The sequence below is a fragment of the Dermacentor variabilis genome, chromosome 4, assembly GCF_050947875.1.
Source record: "Dermacentor variabilis isolate Ectoservices chromosome 4, ASM5094787v1, whole genome shotgun sequence".
Classification (NCBI taxonomy): Eukaryota; Metazoa; Arthropoda; class Arachnida; order Ixodida; family Ixodidae; genus Dermacentor; species Dermacentor variabilis.
This window is the reverse complement of record NC_134571.1, coordinates 149134351-149151743: the sequence shown is the minus strand read 5'-3', so window position 1 is coordinate 149151743 and position 17393 is coordinate 149134351. Positions and strand designations below refer to the sequence as shown.

At 46.0% G+C, this 17393-nt stretch overlaps 1 protein-coding gene across 1 annotated transcript in view; it reads right to left on the bottom strand.

Moving 5' to 3' along the window:
* The window catches only part of LOC142579895 (soluble guanylate cyclase 88E-like), a 124678-nt gene that overhangs the window by 41223 nt on the left and 66062 nt on the right, over nucleotides 1–17393 (bottom strand). Inside the window, exons 6-8 of the mRNA XM_075690567.1 lie at nucleotides 8256–8379; nucleotides 6791–6875; nucleotides 1333–1462 (exon numbers count right to left, since the gene is read on the bottom strand). Coding sequence (XP_075546682.1) covers nucleotides 1333–1462; nucleotides 6791–6875; nucleotides 8256–8379 — 339 coding nt within the window. The remainder of the gene's footprint in view (nucleotides 1–1332; nucleotides 1463–6790; nucleotides 6876–8255; nucleotides 8380–17393) is intronic.

The following is a 17393-nucleotide window of genomic DNA, read 5'->3' as shown; positions in this document are numbered from 1 at the left end:
TGAAATATGCTAGAAACCTCATGAAGAATGAAGATACAAGGACCGGAAGAAGAAAGGTGCTTCCAAAAGTTCCTTTTTGATTTGCCCATTTTGTTTCAGAACTTGAGTGCCAGACCAATCTGACAATCTGACCAACAATACCGCGCTTTCCGAGGCCTTTATCCTCGAGGTCGGCATCGCTGAAACGTACCCCTTGGAGTGAAGTGCCAGTTTTAGACAACTAATGCCATTTTACCGGGTTAAAGAAAGCGCGGGGCAATACATATTTTAAAACAAGCGTTTCTACGCAGATGTATAGACTGTCTCATACTCTGGGAACGCGCCAAGTCAATAACGTACCAGGCATCGGACAGCCTTGAGCACTTTAGCTTTTTTCGATGGTTGTCGTCCGGGTAGATCATGTATGCAAGAGTGCGTGTGTACAAGAATAACAATGCATTGTTGAGTGCAAACTATAGCTCTGTACAAAGATATGGACAAACGGAGAAGCTGTGAGCGTCTTGGTGGCTGCGTGTATATATATTTTCTATTTTTCCTTGTGCCAATATGCGTAACTGCTCTCAGTCGGCGCTAGTAAACAACCATCGATAGCCCACGGCCCAATGTTTGCTGTCTTTTCTTTTGCGTCCAGCGAAATCCTGCGCAGTGCCGTGAGAGCATACATACATACATACATACATACATACATACATACATACATACATACATACATACATACATACATACATACATACATACATACATACATACATACATACATACATACATATATAGATATATATATATATAAGCATTGCGTCGGGAGGTTTCGCCTAAGAGGGAAGCGCACTACCATATTATCTGTAATTAACGGACTACATCAGGTCAGAAATGTTTCCTGAGTGAACGAATTGTCTGAATTAAGGGACGCGATAATCCAGTTTGCTATTATTGAAGGCTCCGACTGGATATTTTCTAACCATTGAACGATCTGTAACCGATACATATATAGTCCCTCTAAAGAAACGCGGTGCTCTTACACTGTCCGATATTTCTGTGCGTACTTGGATGGACAGAAATTTATAACTAGCACAATCATGTAAAGTAATCTGCTTGCTTTTTTTCTGAATCTTCGCATTTCAGTCAAAAATGTTCGTCTGAGTCAACCTCTAATTTACAGAAGCGTTTGCGTCTTCTACAACTGCCTTGCCACGTAATTTAGCTAAAAACTTACGTCTTGATTAAAATGACCTCGATTTCATCACTTCTCTTCCTCAATCCGTATCCAGTCGTGCTGTTGATATATATATATATATATATATATCCAAAGAAGGAACATCCGTTCATCTTTACCTGGTCTAGTGCGAGCTTGAGCTCAGCGGATTGCTGCTGTCCGGCAAGCACCATGTCGCGGCTGAAGTCGTGCATACTGAGGTCGTTGATATAGAGTCCCGTCAGGACCATTGTCTCCAGGTCGCGCATCCTGCAATGAACCATCGTAAGCACATGAGCGCCCTGTAAGTTACGAGGGTTACGCATGACATAGTATTGAATGGTTACTCTACACGGCAAATTACGAGTCAGTCACTTCACTCGCAAGTGTTCTCCAGCCCTGTCACGGAAGCATTTCTTTTTCAAGCTGCTTATGTCATCGTTACCAAGTCATCGTTACCAAGATAATCCTTTGTAGAAGACAAAACGTTAGTGCTTCTGAGGGGACGAAAACTAGCGAGACCTGAGCAATGATCCGCAAAAACGTGTGGGAGTTTATTGAACATAGAGAACATTTCAACAAGCTTCGTGTTAACGTTCAGGAAGGGGACAATTTAAGGAAGGGGACAAAGAGCAGTCATTTATCAGTTGACATATTCCTACAAAAATTTATGCTGCATTTTGCCGATAATCTTTTTGGCGTACAGTACTTTCTGCTTGGCTGATTGCAGGCTGTTCCTGCGTGTTTTTACGCATAGCAACGCATAATGCGCTTTCATATTTTCCCCTAGAGTTGAAGTATGCTTGACATTTTTGTGTATATTATTGTAGATCATTACATACACTGACTCTTATGTAGGCCTTATGCAGCAGTTCTCGTCTACGAAAATAGCTTGTCTAGAGGAGCTGTTCTTTATCTATCTTCAAGCATGCAAAAGCTTCTTTCCCTATTGTGCAAAGTGATAAAACGTATGAGAAGGCACCAACGAAGCCTTTCTGCTCCTCCTAAAACATGCTAATTTATTTATGCAATGCCTAGGCAGTCACCTATCAACCAATTGCTCCACAATCTACTGTGCTTCTTTGTTTATTCGTTAATCTTAAACTAATCGCGAAAAAGAATCCACACCAGTGAGCATGCGAATGCTGTGAATAGTATTGCCTTGAGAAAAGAGCTTATCACAGTTGAAGGAAAACACCAGTCGCAAAAGACAAGGAGAGAGGTTCACGCCTCAACGACTCTTTGTTGGGGTGCGACTGGTGTAATGCTCACACGCCGCCAGTCGTTGTGGTGTGAACCTCTCTTATTGTCTTTGGTCTTTTCTGATTGGTTTTTCCTTCAACTGTGTACCAAGTGGCACGGATTTCAACCCTTCTGCAGAGCTGATCATGTTTCAGTGCGCCGTCAATGTAATTTCCCTCCATGGAAATCACGTTTGTTTCAGTATATTTTTCTTTGTATTTTGTAATCTGGTTTTTCTTCTTTCTTGTATTCATTTCAACACATATATACATTGCTTTGTCGGCAATAAATTTTGTTATCACTACGTCATTTGAGCTAGGCGTTTGTCTTGGACCTTCATGTTTCTGTGATGAGCCGCGATGCCTACCACACAGCCTTATTCAGCTCTCTTTTACGAATGATTCCGCACTAAGACACCGCAAGCGGATTGGTAATAGTTTTATTTAGGGTCATTAATCTGAGAATAACTGCTTTCTCATGGGCCTTTGTACGCGGAGAAGAGCGTGCATTTGTGTTTACACAAGGCTAGAAATTCCTGGTACGCAGAGAACATTCAGTAATGCTTTGCTTGAGAACTCACGTTTCTAAAAATTAGTACCTAAACTAGCGTTGCCATAATATATTTAGACCGATGGCTTAATATGATGAAAAATTCCCTGAATTTCCACTATATCGTGCTTAAATGTCACTGAAATTGTCACCAGAACTGCTGACTAAATTTTGGATAACGTATACGCTATTACGGCAGATACCCTTTACCGAAACGACTGACGGTAGCATAGAGCCCGTGCCAGTCAGGTATAAACATTTAATTTCCCAGGGTTACGCAGCGAGCTTTTCCTTTACTATTGCACTTACATAACAATGTACGATGGCAGCTAAAATTCGGCTTTTACCCTCAGATTGTGGGGTTCCAAATGCAGCACTATTCAAAAGAACACAAGCAATTTGATTTCCCTAGCACGGAAATGCATCTGAGCCACATTATTTCTGGATAATATTTAGTCCATGACACTCTTTCTAGGGTAGCAAAATACTGCAAGACGCAGAAAGTCAACAAACGCTTACTTACAAATGGCGTTTATTACAAAAAAAGCATGAATATATAACCTCCCGCACTTGATCAAAACGACATATAGTTGTGCAACTTAATATCAGCGCGCCCCCACGCCCCCGCGTACAGACCCTAAGTAAGCGCCAGTTGAAAGCAAACGACAGTTGGAAGTCAGCGCTTGTCCTTGTTGCCTTTCTTGTGTTCTGTGTCCCCTCTTGCGCTGGTTACATAAAGATTACAATTACACGGTGTTTACACAGGTGAAATACTATACTCCAGCCTCTTGGTCTACCTGAAGTCCCTTGAGACTCATGTGAAGGAGGCTAGTTGCTCCTATATATACGTGTTTCTACAGTCCATCTACCATAATAATGCCATAGCGTAAAGGGTCCCATGTCGCGGAAAATTCGGCATCGGCGTCGGCAGCATTGTCCGTGAGAAAATTGCCGCATATATTTAGGTATATGTTTACGCCACGCCTTGCTATATGACTTGCGGCATATGCGTATTATATTCCCGCACCATTCTGACCCTAAAGTTATTCATGCCTTGTCTCACATTCTCGACAAAGTTACTTCTAATAATTTTGAGAATGACAGTCCACAAACAAATGTGATGAACCAAAACATCGACAGCGCATGCCTTTTCTCTTAAGTCTTCTCCGACTGAAATATTAAAAGTGCGTAACAATAAAATAAACCTGAAAATGGTGTAATTTCTGTGGCGTGGTTGTGCAACCACCTCAGGGATCGGCCCACGCAAGAGGCCGCGTCTGCACCAGAAAGCTCGCCTTCGCGCACAGCGCTCGCCCCGGCGTTTCCTGGTAAACATTGCGGTTACATAAGCTGCAGTTGCCGGGAAGCGTCAGAAGCAGTCACGGATGGTTGACTGCTATCACGCTTCACTGTTCAGGGAGAAGCTTTAGCAGTGTGTTCAATGGGGCTGGTTGGTTCATCTTTAGAATCTTAAGCACTCGGTCCTGTGCTCTTTACTCGCTCGTCCTGTGTTACGCTGTTCCTGTTTATATTCGGAAGCTTTAGCGACCTTGGAGCTTTTTTTTTCACCTGCTGCTGCATTATATCTCAATAAAATTTGCAAATGTCCACCAATTGAACGTATTTAGTGAACATGCAGAGCCCGCAGCATTAGCACCCATTCAAATAGGTTTCGTAAGGAATAAAGAAAAGCGTGCAGTTGTGAGCGAACTATAATGCCTGTGAAGATAATCATCGCTTGACTATGCTCACAGAATCTGCTCGTCAGACAGCCATCTTCGGCTGCTCTCTTGCACCTGTCGAATAGTAAAGTCGGTTCTAGAAAGCTACTTTTGAATAAATTTTCCTAACGTCGACGTCACTGAAATGCTGTGATTGTTCTATGACGTCGCTAGAGGAAGTCGCCAGTCATTAAGCAAAACAATTTTTCGCCAGACATGCAAGAAAGTGACTAAATCTAGCTTGCAATATCACTAAAATTGCTACACTGAACAAGACTAAGCATCGTTCCAGGCATTATGCAAGAATAGCCGCGAATTTCAAGCAGTCATCTGACATTCTCTTATTTTTTTCGGAGAGCATTATCATGTGTCTGAAGAGCAAGTGATATTTAACTTCTGCGCAGTTGTGGCGAGGATCATCGGAATGCTGTTCACATAGGCTTTCAATGGATGAACTACGTGTGACCGATACTGAGGGCTATTTAGGCATGGATTGTACTCAGATGGCGTTTAAATGTTTTTATGTTTGGCCGTTCTATGAACTAGAAGCGGCTTTGCCTGTACATATGTTCTCTAATGTTACACAATCAGCAAGACACCCAAAATGTAAACTCCGATCTTTATAGCTGATGCAGTTTGCACGCTTTTATTGCCAACAAAACCGCATCGATTTCAAGAGAATTGTCGCTCACCGTGTCCAAGATTACCTTTGATTTTATCGTATCTATGGTATATGTAGGTACTCAAACATCATGCGAACTAAGCAAGCGTGCTCCAGTGGTCGTCGTGATACCAAAGAGCACTCACGACGCGCTCAACTTTTGGTAAATGTAATGCGATGGTACTTAATTTGTGATCTAAAACAAACGTCTGCGCCCATTAGTCCCCCTTATATTCGGATTGCGTATCGAACATTAAACCTCATGGTATTCTTCTTGCTGTTCTTTTTTTCCTAGCAACACATCGATGACGTACAGAACCCTATCTGCTGTCGATTGCGGAACAGCCTGCTGTGAGGCTATGGCAGCTCGTGCAAAGGCATCATATTGAACCGTAAGCGGTACAGTGTGTCTTTCATCGCTGAGCACACCGAGAAAATGGCATACAAGGAGGCAGAAGAGATACATTTTGAATGTATTTTAGTACGCTATGTTAAATTATGCCATACTGCAGAGATTATTTCTTCAAGAACGTGTTGTCTCGAGTGCGATGACTGCCTTTAGGTACGGCTGCCAATGTCACTGAAAGGCATGTAGGGCTCACGTGCTCATCAAGGCAGTTATTTCTCTATGGGCCAAAGGTGCCATCGCGGCAGTACATAATTTACGGCTGCAAAATTCATGTCTACCCTACATTGCCTACCCTGTTGGAAGCTCTCAATCCATTTATTGTGTTGTTTGTACATCTCAAGCCCACTCTGCGCTAGTTGACATTTAAATATATTTCTTATCTTTAGGGCGATTCATTTTCTTGGAATAATTCTTCTTTGAGCTGTCAAACCTTTCCCACCATTCTAATAAACAAGCCCTTTGACACATTTCCCCACGAACAGCTCTAAAGATAGCCCATACAATCGCCAGTATACCAAAATTTCTTTTCCTTTCAATATTCAAATTTCAAGTTATCCAGGCTCTTGCCTCGATGGCCTGCTTTTGTTGATGCCCGTGGGAAAGGGCCAGGTGTGACTGCTGCATTTGGGACTATAGTTCTTTTCATATCCAAAAATCACTTTGCGTTTTCAAAACAAAACATTTGCGTCATTCACGCAAAATCCGAGGAAACCTGCACTTTGAAGAAGCAAGCGCCTGACGAATTAAACTACCGTGTGTTCAATGCTTTGCTGGAAACAAATTTACGTTTGTGACGAGAAGACTATAAATAGTTTCCTTTATCAGCCAATCATCATGTAAACGGACAACACGCAAAAAAATATGAAGACAAGAACGTTCACATAACGTACAATGTCAATGTGTGGCAAAAGTTCAAACTTTTTCTTTCGTGCAGGATGCGGCATTTTCCCGCTAGTGTAAACACGAATACCGGCAGTCGAAATTTCAGCAAAAACTGTCTTTGCTGTGCAACTCACACTGGTGTCGCTAGATATACCATGCTTTTCCATTCGTCCATGTACATCATTTGTCCCTTTAGGTGCAGCAATGCGTCTTCGTAATCTGTAAAAAGCGAACATAATACCAAAATTAATAAATGGAAAATCGGACATCCGAACAAACGCAGCACATTGCGTAAATTACGCCAAACTCCTGCCTTTGCTTCGAGTTGTTGACAAATTTGACTTCGCCCTTCCATCTGCTAACCGACTGATTAGCTCATACGGTATAGCGGCTGCCCCGGAAAGGTATTGGTCCTGGGCTCAAGTGCCGGACCAGGGCGAATTTTTCAACTGAGAGGCCTTTCTTTCGAGGAAACCGTATGGGTTTCCTTTGTAGAAATTTGCTATGTTTCGTTGGATGTCCCATTTTCAATTTATTAATTACTTATCTCCACCTTGAGGGCTTCCGCAGAACTATTACGTCAGTACAAAACATGACGCCAGAGTTAAGTGGCCCAAATACTCAGCAACATCCTCAGCAGAGAACGGATATTCGCGTTGAAATTATACGATTTGCTGTCTAAACAATTCATGATTATTTAATCAACAATGCTCGGAGCCCCGCTTCTCGTTTGCATATTGTATTTCTTTGGGTGGAACTGCAAGCAACAGCTGACCAAATGGTATGGTGTTAAAGTATCTGCTGAATAACTCTGCCTTCGAATTTCGCAGCTTACGAAAATATGTCCAGAAACAACAAATGCATTTTGGAAATGTTCGTGATCTAAATTTAGGGAGCTTTGTCGAGCCCTTTCTGTCCTAATTTCCCATCGCAGTTTACAATGCCTGTTGGTTCTGATATCTGAGCGAAGCACGCACTGAAACCTAATGCTCATTTGCAAATGCTCTAAACAACATATCACGAATCAGCCTAGCTGTGTAGCCAGCCGTAGTGCCATGATGTTTTGCGTGCTCAGTCGCATCCTGGCCTTCCACGCTGGTTCTACTACATTCAATCACACTGAAATTTTGCACCGTTAACAAAGCTTGCTCATCAGGCAAAATGAGTTAACCTTATGAACGTCCTTTTCAAGCCTACCACCTTCGTTTTCTGCGAAATCATATTGCAAACAGCTAGCAGACACATGCAAAACATATTTTATAAGTTTCGGGATTGCCAGCCATAGCTAACTGACTGCCTGATTGCGAGCGTGCCTTTTTGTACACGCTTTTTTGTCAAACAGTCTCTTATTAAAAACATCTGTGAGATGTGCCTGCAAAATACTGTACCTAAGGGCGGCCTATATGTAATGCTTACGTAGCTCCCCCTGATCGGGAGCAGGAATTATGGGAACTGATTGTCCCTAAAAACCCCAAAACAGACGTAAGACACGTTGTGGGTCGTATTTCATTCCTGCCTTTGTTCTGTCAGCGCTACTTATTTTGCCAGTATACCAGCTTAACTAACGTGCATTACTGTCGCTTGGGAGCAGGGACTTACTGAATTCACCGTTCTCGCTGAAATCACATTGCGACACGTTGTCTGTGTTGCTGTCCAGGTTGCACCGGGCTCTCACCGCCTCTAGGGAAGTGAGCTCGAACACGTTGTTTGTGTGGCCCATGATCTGCAAATTGTTGTTCCGGTGTTCCACATTATACCTTTATCACAATCATATGCATCCCATGAATCACGGCTACCACGAAAAAAAAGTCAGAACAATTTCTTCTTATTCGCCGGTATAGAACACTGCAACTCACTCGAAAAATTAGAGAGCCATCTGGCTTCTCAACATTTGAAGAATCAATAGGAAATTACTGGTGATGTGCAGTCAAAGGTGTCGTGGCATCCAGTATGCTCATTCTAAAAGAAAGTACTATAGGCGTGTTTATTCTATAGAACTGAGCGCACCGGAAGTCCTGTCGTCTCCACAAACTCGCTGAATTCTCGCGGCAAATAGCCGTATAAGACTCTTGCGAAATTTGGTTTAAACCCCTGTCCATCTCTTTACCGGCTCGGTGACGAGATACAGCTTACGTGTAGGCACTTCCGGCGATGTGCGCGTGCAAATGCTTGCAGCTGAAGCTCACAAGTGACGTTACCGGATTACAGGAAATATTTCACTGTTTTGTTCTACACCAGCAAAACATCCCCCAAACTCGTGTTCAAAGTTTAAAGCAGAGTAGCTGAGCCCTTATTTGCAACAAAAGCAGCAAACTTTACCGCTCTGTTTGAGCACTATTTTACAATGTAAAATGCATCTACAGAATACATGTTTCTTCTATACAGACGACATTTGTAAGGTTAGTTTCCATAAGCTAAGCATATCGAAAATTGCAAATATTTCAGTACACTGCCTGCCGTCGAGAGCGGCATACTGCAATAATTTGATAATATTGTTCCGGTGAAGTGAAGGAAGAAGTTGTATTGGACTATAGGAAGACGAGGTGGGCCAGTTGCCTGAAAGCCATTAACCTCAGTTGTAAATATACATAATTTTACACTCGTGCGCCTGCTTTCTTTCTGCAACATTTTGGTGGAAGGTGCGGGGTAGAATCACGGAACTTCGCAACGGACGTCATCTACCTGCCGCCACAATGGCAACTCAACCGACACAAGCGACAACGCCTCTGCAGCCCGTGCCAACGGTCATCCTCACTCATCCGCGGGACCCAGGGGCATTTTGTGGCACGGACAACGCCAACGTCGAGGACTGGCTTACGATGTACGATCGAGTGTGCGACAACGACAGGTGGGATCCAACAATGATGCTAGCAAACGTGATGTTATATCTAAGAGGAACTGCGAAGCAATGGTACGACACACACGAAGCTGACCTAATGAGCTGGGATGTCTGAAAAGAAAAAAATGCGAGACCTGTTTGGCACACCTGTCGATCGTCAGCTGGCAGCAAAAAAAGAACTTGGGTGCCGCGCTCAGACGTCCACAGAATCTTGTGTCATGTACATACAGGATGTGCTGGCCCTCTGTCACAAGGTTGATGGCAACATGAGCGAGGCAGAGAAGAATGGTCACATACTGAAAGGTATTGCAGACGATGCCTTCAATCTCCTGATGTGCAAGGATTGTGCCACTGTGTATTCAATTATAAAGGAGTGCTGGCGCTTCGAACAAGCGAAGGGCCGCCGCGTCGCTCAAACTCTCGACCGATTGCCCAATACCGCCGCGACATCTTCTTGCGCAGACCCGCCGCCGTTCGTTCAGCCCGCAGGCCCGGAAAATATCACGCGCATCGTTCGCCGTGAGCTTGAGGCCATGGCTCCGGCTCCAATTCGTCCCGACTGTCGGGAAAGCGTGCCCGCTATCTCCCTTATACACGCGGTCGTTCGGGAGGAAATAGCAAGTTTGGGCATTCCATCCCTCTGCTCGGTCCGCCATACATACACCTACCAGATTTCTCCGGCCGCTGGCTCCCAGACGCGAAGCTTCACGCCACCCCGTCGCAGCCCAGCTGACTGGCGCACAGCGGATGATAAACCCATATGCTTTAATTGTTCCGGTATTGGATACATCGCCCGTCATTGCCGCAACCACTGGTCGTCACATCCTCGGTGGTCGTCTCCGAGTCACTACCGCCAAGTAACAGGCAATCGTACTTTCTCGCCCTATACGCCGACTAGGAACATCAACGCCGACAGTGCACCACCAAGATCCATCCGCTCCCCGTCTCCGCAAGGCTGTAGGTCCCGTTCGCCTCTCGTTCCCCACTCTTCGCCCCCTTCTGCAACCGGTCGCTTCGCTTCGGGAAACTAGGCGGTGCAGCTCCCAGAGGCGAAGCTGCAACTCCCACCCGGCCCACAAATACTCTGTTGACCCTGCCTACATATGGAAACCTACTGGACATTGAAGTTGATGGCGTTCCTGTTAGATCTCTCATTGACACAGGAGCGCAGCTTTCAGTTATGAGCGCTGCTCTCCGCCGAAGGCTCAAAAAGGTTCTGACACCTGCCATACCGGGCACTGTGCGAGTCGCGATGGGAGTACTTCACCTGTCCTTGGAATGGGCAAAGAACGTGTGACCATTGGGGGCCATTATACCGTTGTTATATTTATCGTCCTTGAACACTGTCCGCACAACCTAATTCTCGGCCTTGACTTCCTTTCGAAACACTCTGCCAAATTGACTGCTCCGCAGGTGTTGTGCAGTTGGATCTGCCGCTTCCTGCCGACGCAACAACTTGTGCTTCACACCGCTTATGTTCTGCTGAGTTTGCAAGGCAGTCTCCACAGGCGGCTACATATGTCCTTCTGACGCCCTGTCTTCCCGTACCTGATGGCGAGTACGTCGTGTCGCCGCTTACTGACGTGGTTTTGTCGCGCAATATTGCCCTGCCCAACACCTGTATCCGGATCCGCGAAAACTGCAGTCGCATGCCCATCCTCAATTTTGGGTTTTCGTCGCATGTGCTGCCACACGGTGTCGCCATAGCGCATATCACTCCTTTGGAAGAATTTGAGGCTTCTTCTTTGACCTCTGAATCTTTCCTCAGTACCAACGGACCTTTGTCACCCACTCCTCCGTACTCGACGCCTGCGGACGATGTTTCTAAGATGATCGCCCCTGACCTTCCTTCCGAGCAAACAGCAGCTCATCGTCGCCTCCTGTGATCTTATCGGGACATCTTTGATTTGGACGACCGTCCACTTGGCCAGACATACGTTGTCACGCATCGCATCAACACCGGTGACGCCAGCCCCATTCATAGGCGGCCATATTGTGTCTCCGCAACAGAACGGGCCATCATACAGAAAGAGGTAGACAGGATGGTGTACAAGGACATCATTGAACCTTTCAGTAGCCCGTGGGCATCACCGGTTGTCTTAGTAAAGAAAAAAGACAACTCTTGGCGCTTCTGCGTTGACTACTGTCACCTCAAAAGGACAACAAAGAAGGATGTTTATCCCCTGCCTCGCATTGATCACGCTCTTGCCTGCCATCACGGATCCCAACACTTTTCATCAATTGACCTCCGCTCCGGCTATTGGCAGATTAGCGTCGATGAGATGGACCGCGAGCAAACCGCCTTTGTCACACCGGACGGTCTGTACCAATTTAAAGTCGTGCTCTTTGGATTATATAATGCACCAGCTACATTCGAGCGCATGATGGACTCTCTCTTCCGCGGCTTGAACTGGTCTACATGCCTCTGTTGCCTCGACGATGTGATTGTGTTTTCGCCGAACTTTGAGAGACATCTGCGGCGCCTCACAACCATACTCTCCGTGTTTCGCAGGGCTGGCCTTCAGCTAAACTCCTCCAAGTGCCATTTCAGTAGTCGTGAAACTAACATGCTCGGCCATCTCCTCAATGCCGCCGGAATCCAACCTGATCCACAGAAAGTTCACGCCGTGCGAAATTTTCCTGTACCTTGTTCAACAAACGATGTCCGTAGTTTTCTGGCCTTATGCTCTTATTTCGAGCGATTTGTGAAAAATTTTGCCTACATCGCTCACCCTTTCACTGACCTTCTTAAGAAAGACGTCTCTTTCTCTTGGGAACCACTGCAGGAGAAAGCGTTCTCTACCCTGATTGAGCGGCTTACAACTTCCCCAATTCTGTCACACTTTGACCCTCCTGCGCCCACAGAAGTACGAACTGACGCGAGTGGTCATGGCATCGGTGCTGTCCTCGCTCAGCGTCAACAGGGCCAAGACCATGTCATCGCAATGTGTTGGCGGGCTAGTTGGTGCGGATCCATAAATACTTCGTTTAGCGCAAAACAACGGACACAAGAAAAGGCGACAGGACAAGCGACAAGGCGGACAAGGCGCCTTGTCCTGTCGCCTTTTCTTGTGTCCGTTGTTTTGCGCTAAACCATGCCATCGCTTACGCTAGCCGCCTTCCTTCCACGCCCGAGCGAAATTACTCCATTACTGAGAGAGAATGTCTCGCGCTCGTATGGGCGGTGCGAAATTCCGGCCGTATCTTTTCGGTCGAAGCTTCTCCGTCGTAACCAATCATCACGCCCTCTGCTGGCTCTCCTCTTTGAAGGACCCAACTGGGCGACTTGCACGCTGGGCATAGCGTCTACAATAATATACATTTTCTATTATGTATAAGTCAGGGCGCCAGCATAAGGACGCTGACTGCCTGTCCCGCAGTCCCGTGGATCAACCGGACGATACCGATGCAGACTCGGACATCAGTGTTCTATCCCTCTCCGGCTTCCTCCATATTGGCGACGAGCAGCGCAAAGATCCTGTTCTTCGAACACTTATGGAACGCCTAAGGTCCTCGCCCCATGACCCGTCCCTCCGATGTTCACCTTGCGCGAGGGAACTTTATACCGTCGTAGCGTTCGTCCTCACGGCCCGGAGCTCCTCCTAGTCGTTCCCAAGCACCTTCGACTAGCCGTGCTCCAGCAACTTCACGACGCTCCTACTGGTGGACATCTGGGCATCACTTGTACATACGACCGCCTGCGGCGATGCTTCTCCTGGCCCGGCATCTATCGCTCTGTGCGCCGCTATGTCGCTTCTTGCGACCTGTGTCAGTGCCGGAAGACGCCTGCTATGCCTACCGCTGGTTTGCTGCAACCAATTGATATCCCTACAGAACCCTTCTTCCGTGTGGGCCTAGACCTATTTGGCCCCTTTCTAATTTCCATCAAAGGAAACAAATGGATTGCTGTACCAACCCATTATACCACGAGATATGTCATCGCACGAGCGCTACCAACCAGCTGTGCTACAGATGTCGCCGACTTCTTACTATACGACATTATCCTGCACCACGTCGCCCTTCACCAATTCACGGATCGCGGCTGACGGATCGCGGCCGCTACTTTCTATCGAAGGCCGTCGATGATCTGCTCCGCTCCTATGCTACAGAACACCAGATTGCTACCGCGTACCACCCCAAACGAAAGGCCTCACCGAGCGACTCAACCGCACGCTAACTGAAATGTTGGCCATGTACGTTTCCCACAAACACCGCGACTGGGACTTCGCTTTACCATACATCACTATCGCATACAACTCTACCCGTGACGACACCGCCGGATTTTCACCATTTTACCTGTTGTATGGCCGCGACCCCACCTTGCCCTTTGACACGTTGATACCTTCCGCAGTACAATCACCCAGCACTGGTTACGCTCGCGATGCTATTGACATAGCCAGCCAAGCCCGAGAAGTCGCCCGTCATTCCGTCATACCGCCCGTCAAGCCGCCCGCCTGACAGTCTTGCAAGCTTCTCAAAAGCGACGCTACGACCTTCGGCACGGAGACTCCCATTTTTCACCTGGTTCCCTTGTCCTTCTCTGGACGCCTTCACGTCGCGTCTGCTTGTCATAAAAACTACTTTCCCATTATTCTGGTCCGTACCACAACTTACGCCAACTGTCCGACGTGGCATACGAGATTGCCCTAGTCGGTCAGCCTTCAGTGCCTCCCAACGTCACCAGCGATGTTGTTGACGTCGCCAGGCTGAAGCCCTATGTCCCCCCAGTAAGTGAGGCTCTATAACTTGCACCGGGACGGAGCTACTCCGCCGGGAGGGTGGTGTTACGGTGAAGTGAAGGAATAAGTTGGATTGGACTAGAGGAAGACGAAGTCTGTCCGTTGCCTGAACGCCATTAACCTCAGTTGTAAATATACGTTATTTTACACTCGTGGCCCTGCTTTCTTCCTGCAACAATATTTGGTGGCGCCCACCCTACAGCATAGAATAAAATAAGAATAAAGTATTTGTCTGAAGAGTCATTTTACTCCTATCAAGTGTCTCCTTGATACGGCCAGCAAGTCTGAAGGACACGCTGTTGAGGGTTTCAATACACAATTTACAGGAGTTTGCTGCTGTAATTGGAGTTTACAGGAGTTTGCCACAGTGAACATAATTACTTTACACCCTTTGCCCTCAACACACACTTAAAGAACGCTTTTTCTCTGTCAATTTTGATTGCGTTAACTTGAATGGTTCCCTCAACATAGTTTTGTCGGCATTCATCCTCCACCGCATGTTTACAAACGCCAGTAGCAGCTTCGTTGCAACATACTATTTTTGTCTTCGAAGCAAGAGGAATGGAAACACGCGATCAACTCGATAACCTCGTTACGTGTCTATCAGCCAGGCCTTCTGTGTTTAGTAATCGAGTGTCTTATGAGCTAACCCTCTCGCGATCCCAGCAACGCTTCACGCGCAAGCGGTGAACGTGGGCAGTTTATGCCCTGAGTACTTCTGTCAGTTCATGCAGTGCTGAATATCTTCGGACCCTCATCCCACCATCATGAAAACACCTTTCGGCCACTGGCCTCAAATCAAGTCGGACACTCACCCGCTTCATACACTTTAATTCTTCACTTTAATACTTTAATAACTAATATTGTTACCTGCGTGGTTGATTGCGAAAAATGCTACTTGTCTAGTTGGCTCGGAGCAACCTAATGAATATGTTAATTAGTAAAGTATTTGATGAGGGCTGATTAGAGCAACTTGGGAAGTGCAGTCTGAACCGGTGGGTTTTCATGCACAAACAGAGAACAAAGAAAACAGGCAAAACCCATTCTTAAATATACATCAAGCGATGCCTGTTTCAGTTACCGAGGTAGCACCAGTATGCAGTTAGGTAGAGCAGTACGTAGAGCAGTAGAGCACGAGTAGAACCCAGCTGCGTCGCCTGTAGCTTTTTTCTGTCCGCGTCACGAGAATTAAGGCGATGTGTGATGCTTGAAGAGGAAAAAATGTTAATGTGAGGTGTATGGGCATATAGAAGTAGGACACGCTTGTGCATATATATTTAGGGCTTCATAGATTGGCATAAGCAGTCTGGGAGATTGGTAAAGAAAAGACCACATCCCGTGGCGCTTATACCCAGTTGTAGATGGTCAGTGCCGGAGTAATCTATTCAGGCATCATTCACAGGGATCCACGTTTTCTACTACAGGTAATGCAGATCCCGGCAGCAATTTTATATTTGGGTATGTACCCGGTGGCGCATGTGTTCTGAAAATGCTACAGAAATATTTCCGCCGAGGAAACGACGACGAACGGCAAATTCCGGGGATAAGACAAATGCTTCAACACGGCAAGTAACCGACACAGCGGAAAACAGACACACACTTCGCTTGTGTCAGACATTTCAAGCGTTTTTGCGCCTCCATTTGTGCGCAATATACTCTGCCAATAAGTATAGTCACTATTCGGTACATCGAGGCAACTGCAAAAGTTGCGCAGCAATGTTGTCGAAATGTATGCAAAGCTAACGACACTAACGCGCCGTGGTAAACGACAGAGCAAAGACAATAAGTAGCCTTCTTATGCTGCCATTGGCGAAGACGGTTAGAAAGAAGAGAATACAGAGAGTTGTGGTAGATCGCTTAGTTTCATAAGCATGGACGCAAAAGCATCGCAAGTGCTACACGGAAAAAGAAAAAAAACAAGCCGTAGTGAAACAGGAGAGCGTGGTACAGCTAGCGACCCAATCATTTTCGCAGAGTCCTTTTCATCTGGCTACGTGTATATGTCGCTGCACATTCACGTTGCCGTTTCAAGTGTAGCTCTGCGTACAGAACCAGTTTATCCTTTTTTGTTGTTTTTCTCTTTGTTATTGAGGTGTAGTATTTCAATATACAATTAAACCAAGTAGGTCAATATTTCTTCCTTCTAAAGGAAAAAGGTGGCAGGACGCCCGCACTCGCGCACTTCGTTGCTTTACTTTAAAAAACACGAATGCTGTGCCTACGACCATCGCCACTGTTTTTTTTTTCTCGTTGAAGAAACCACGCCAGCGTAAGCTATGGTATAGAAGAAATATCTGATAGATTTCCTCGCAACGCTGTTTCCCATAGGACGACCAAAGTAGAGCAGTTCGATCACGAGTCAAAATGCCCAGAGTACCTGTTTGTATTATAATTTACCTATATACAACACATTGTATCGATTGTGCTGCTTGTTTACCATGGGTGTTGCCTTTCTCTTGATGGTATTTCGTGGGGGTGCGACTCAGTCAAGTGGTTTGATCCGCGTTGTGGCCCGGCATCTCTCTTCTTTAAGATCAAAAGAATGGACAATAAACAACTTTTGTGCCTACCGATGCGATGTCTCGCATTGCGATGGCAGTATGTGTAAATAATAAAAATACATATAGTGACAACAAATATTTCCTCATTTCCTAATAAAAATCAACGCGTTCCCTCTTTGTATACGTAAGTGCTGCAAAACGGCGTATGTCACCTAGCTGCTTTAATCAATAAAATTTTGAACCACAATCTTGAATACATGCATATTCTAGTCTGCGTGCGAGTGCTTTTTGCACAACGTTTTCCTGAGTGCCTTTTATCCTTTGTCCTCATAGTTTTTAAGACAGTACCAATCGCCGATTCAGATGTCCGCCCTCCACCGCACCCTCCCCACTTTACTAGACGTGCTAGACCTGATTGAGACAACCGCCTTTTAATTTTAAAGTCACAGCACCGCCCGTGACCTCAGACCACGTAATGTTGACGAGAGGCTCATTGACTTTTGGTAGTTTACCTGATGCTGATGACTCGCAACATTGCTAACCGGTGAGAGGGCAGATGCTTGGATGATTTCTCATCAAGGAGATTACCCGAGCGCGTAGCGTAATTCTCTACAGATGCTTGCAATAGCCAGCGCTGGCAGCTGCAACGACAGCTGCA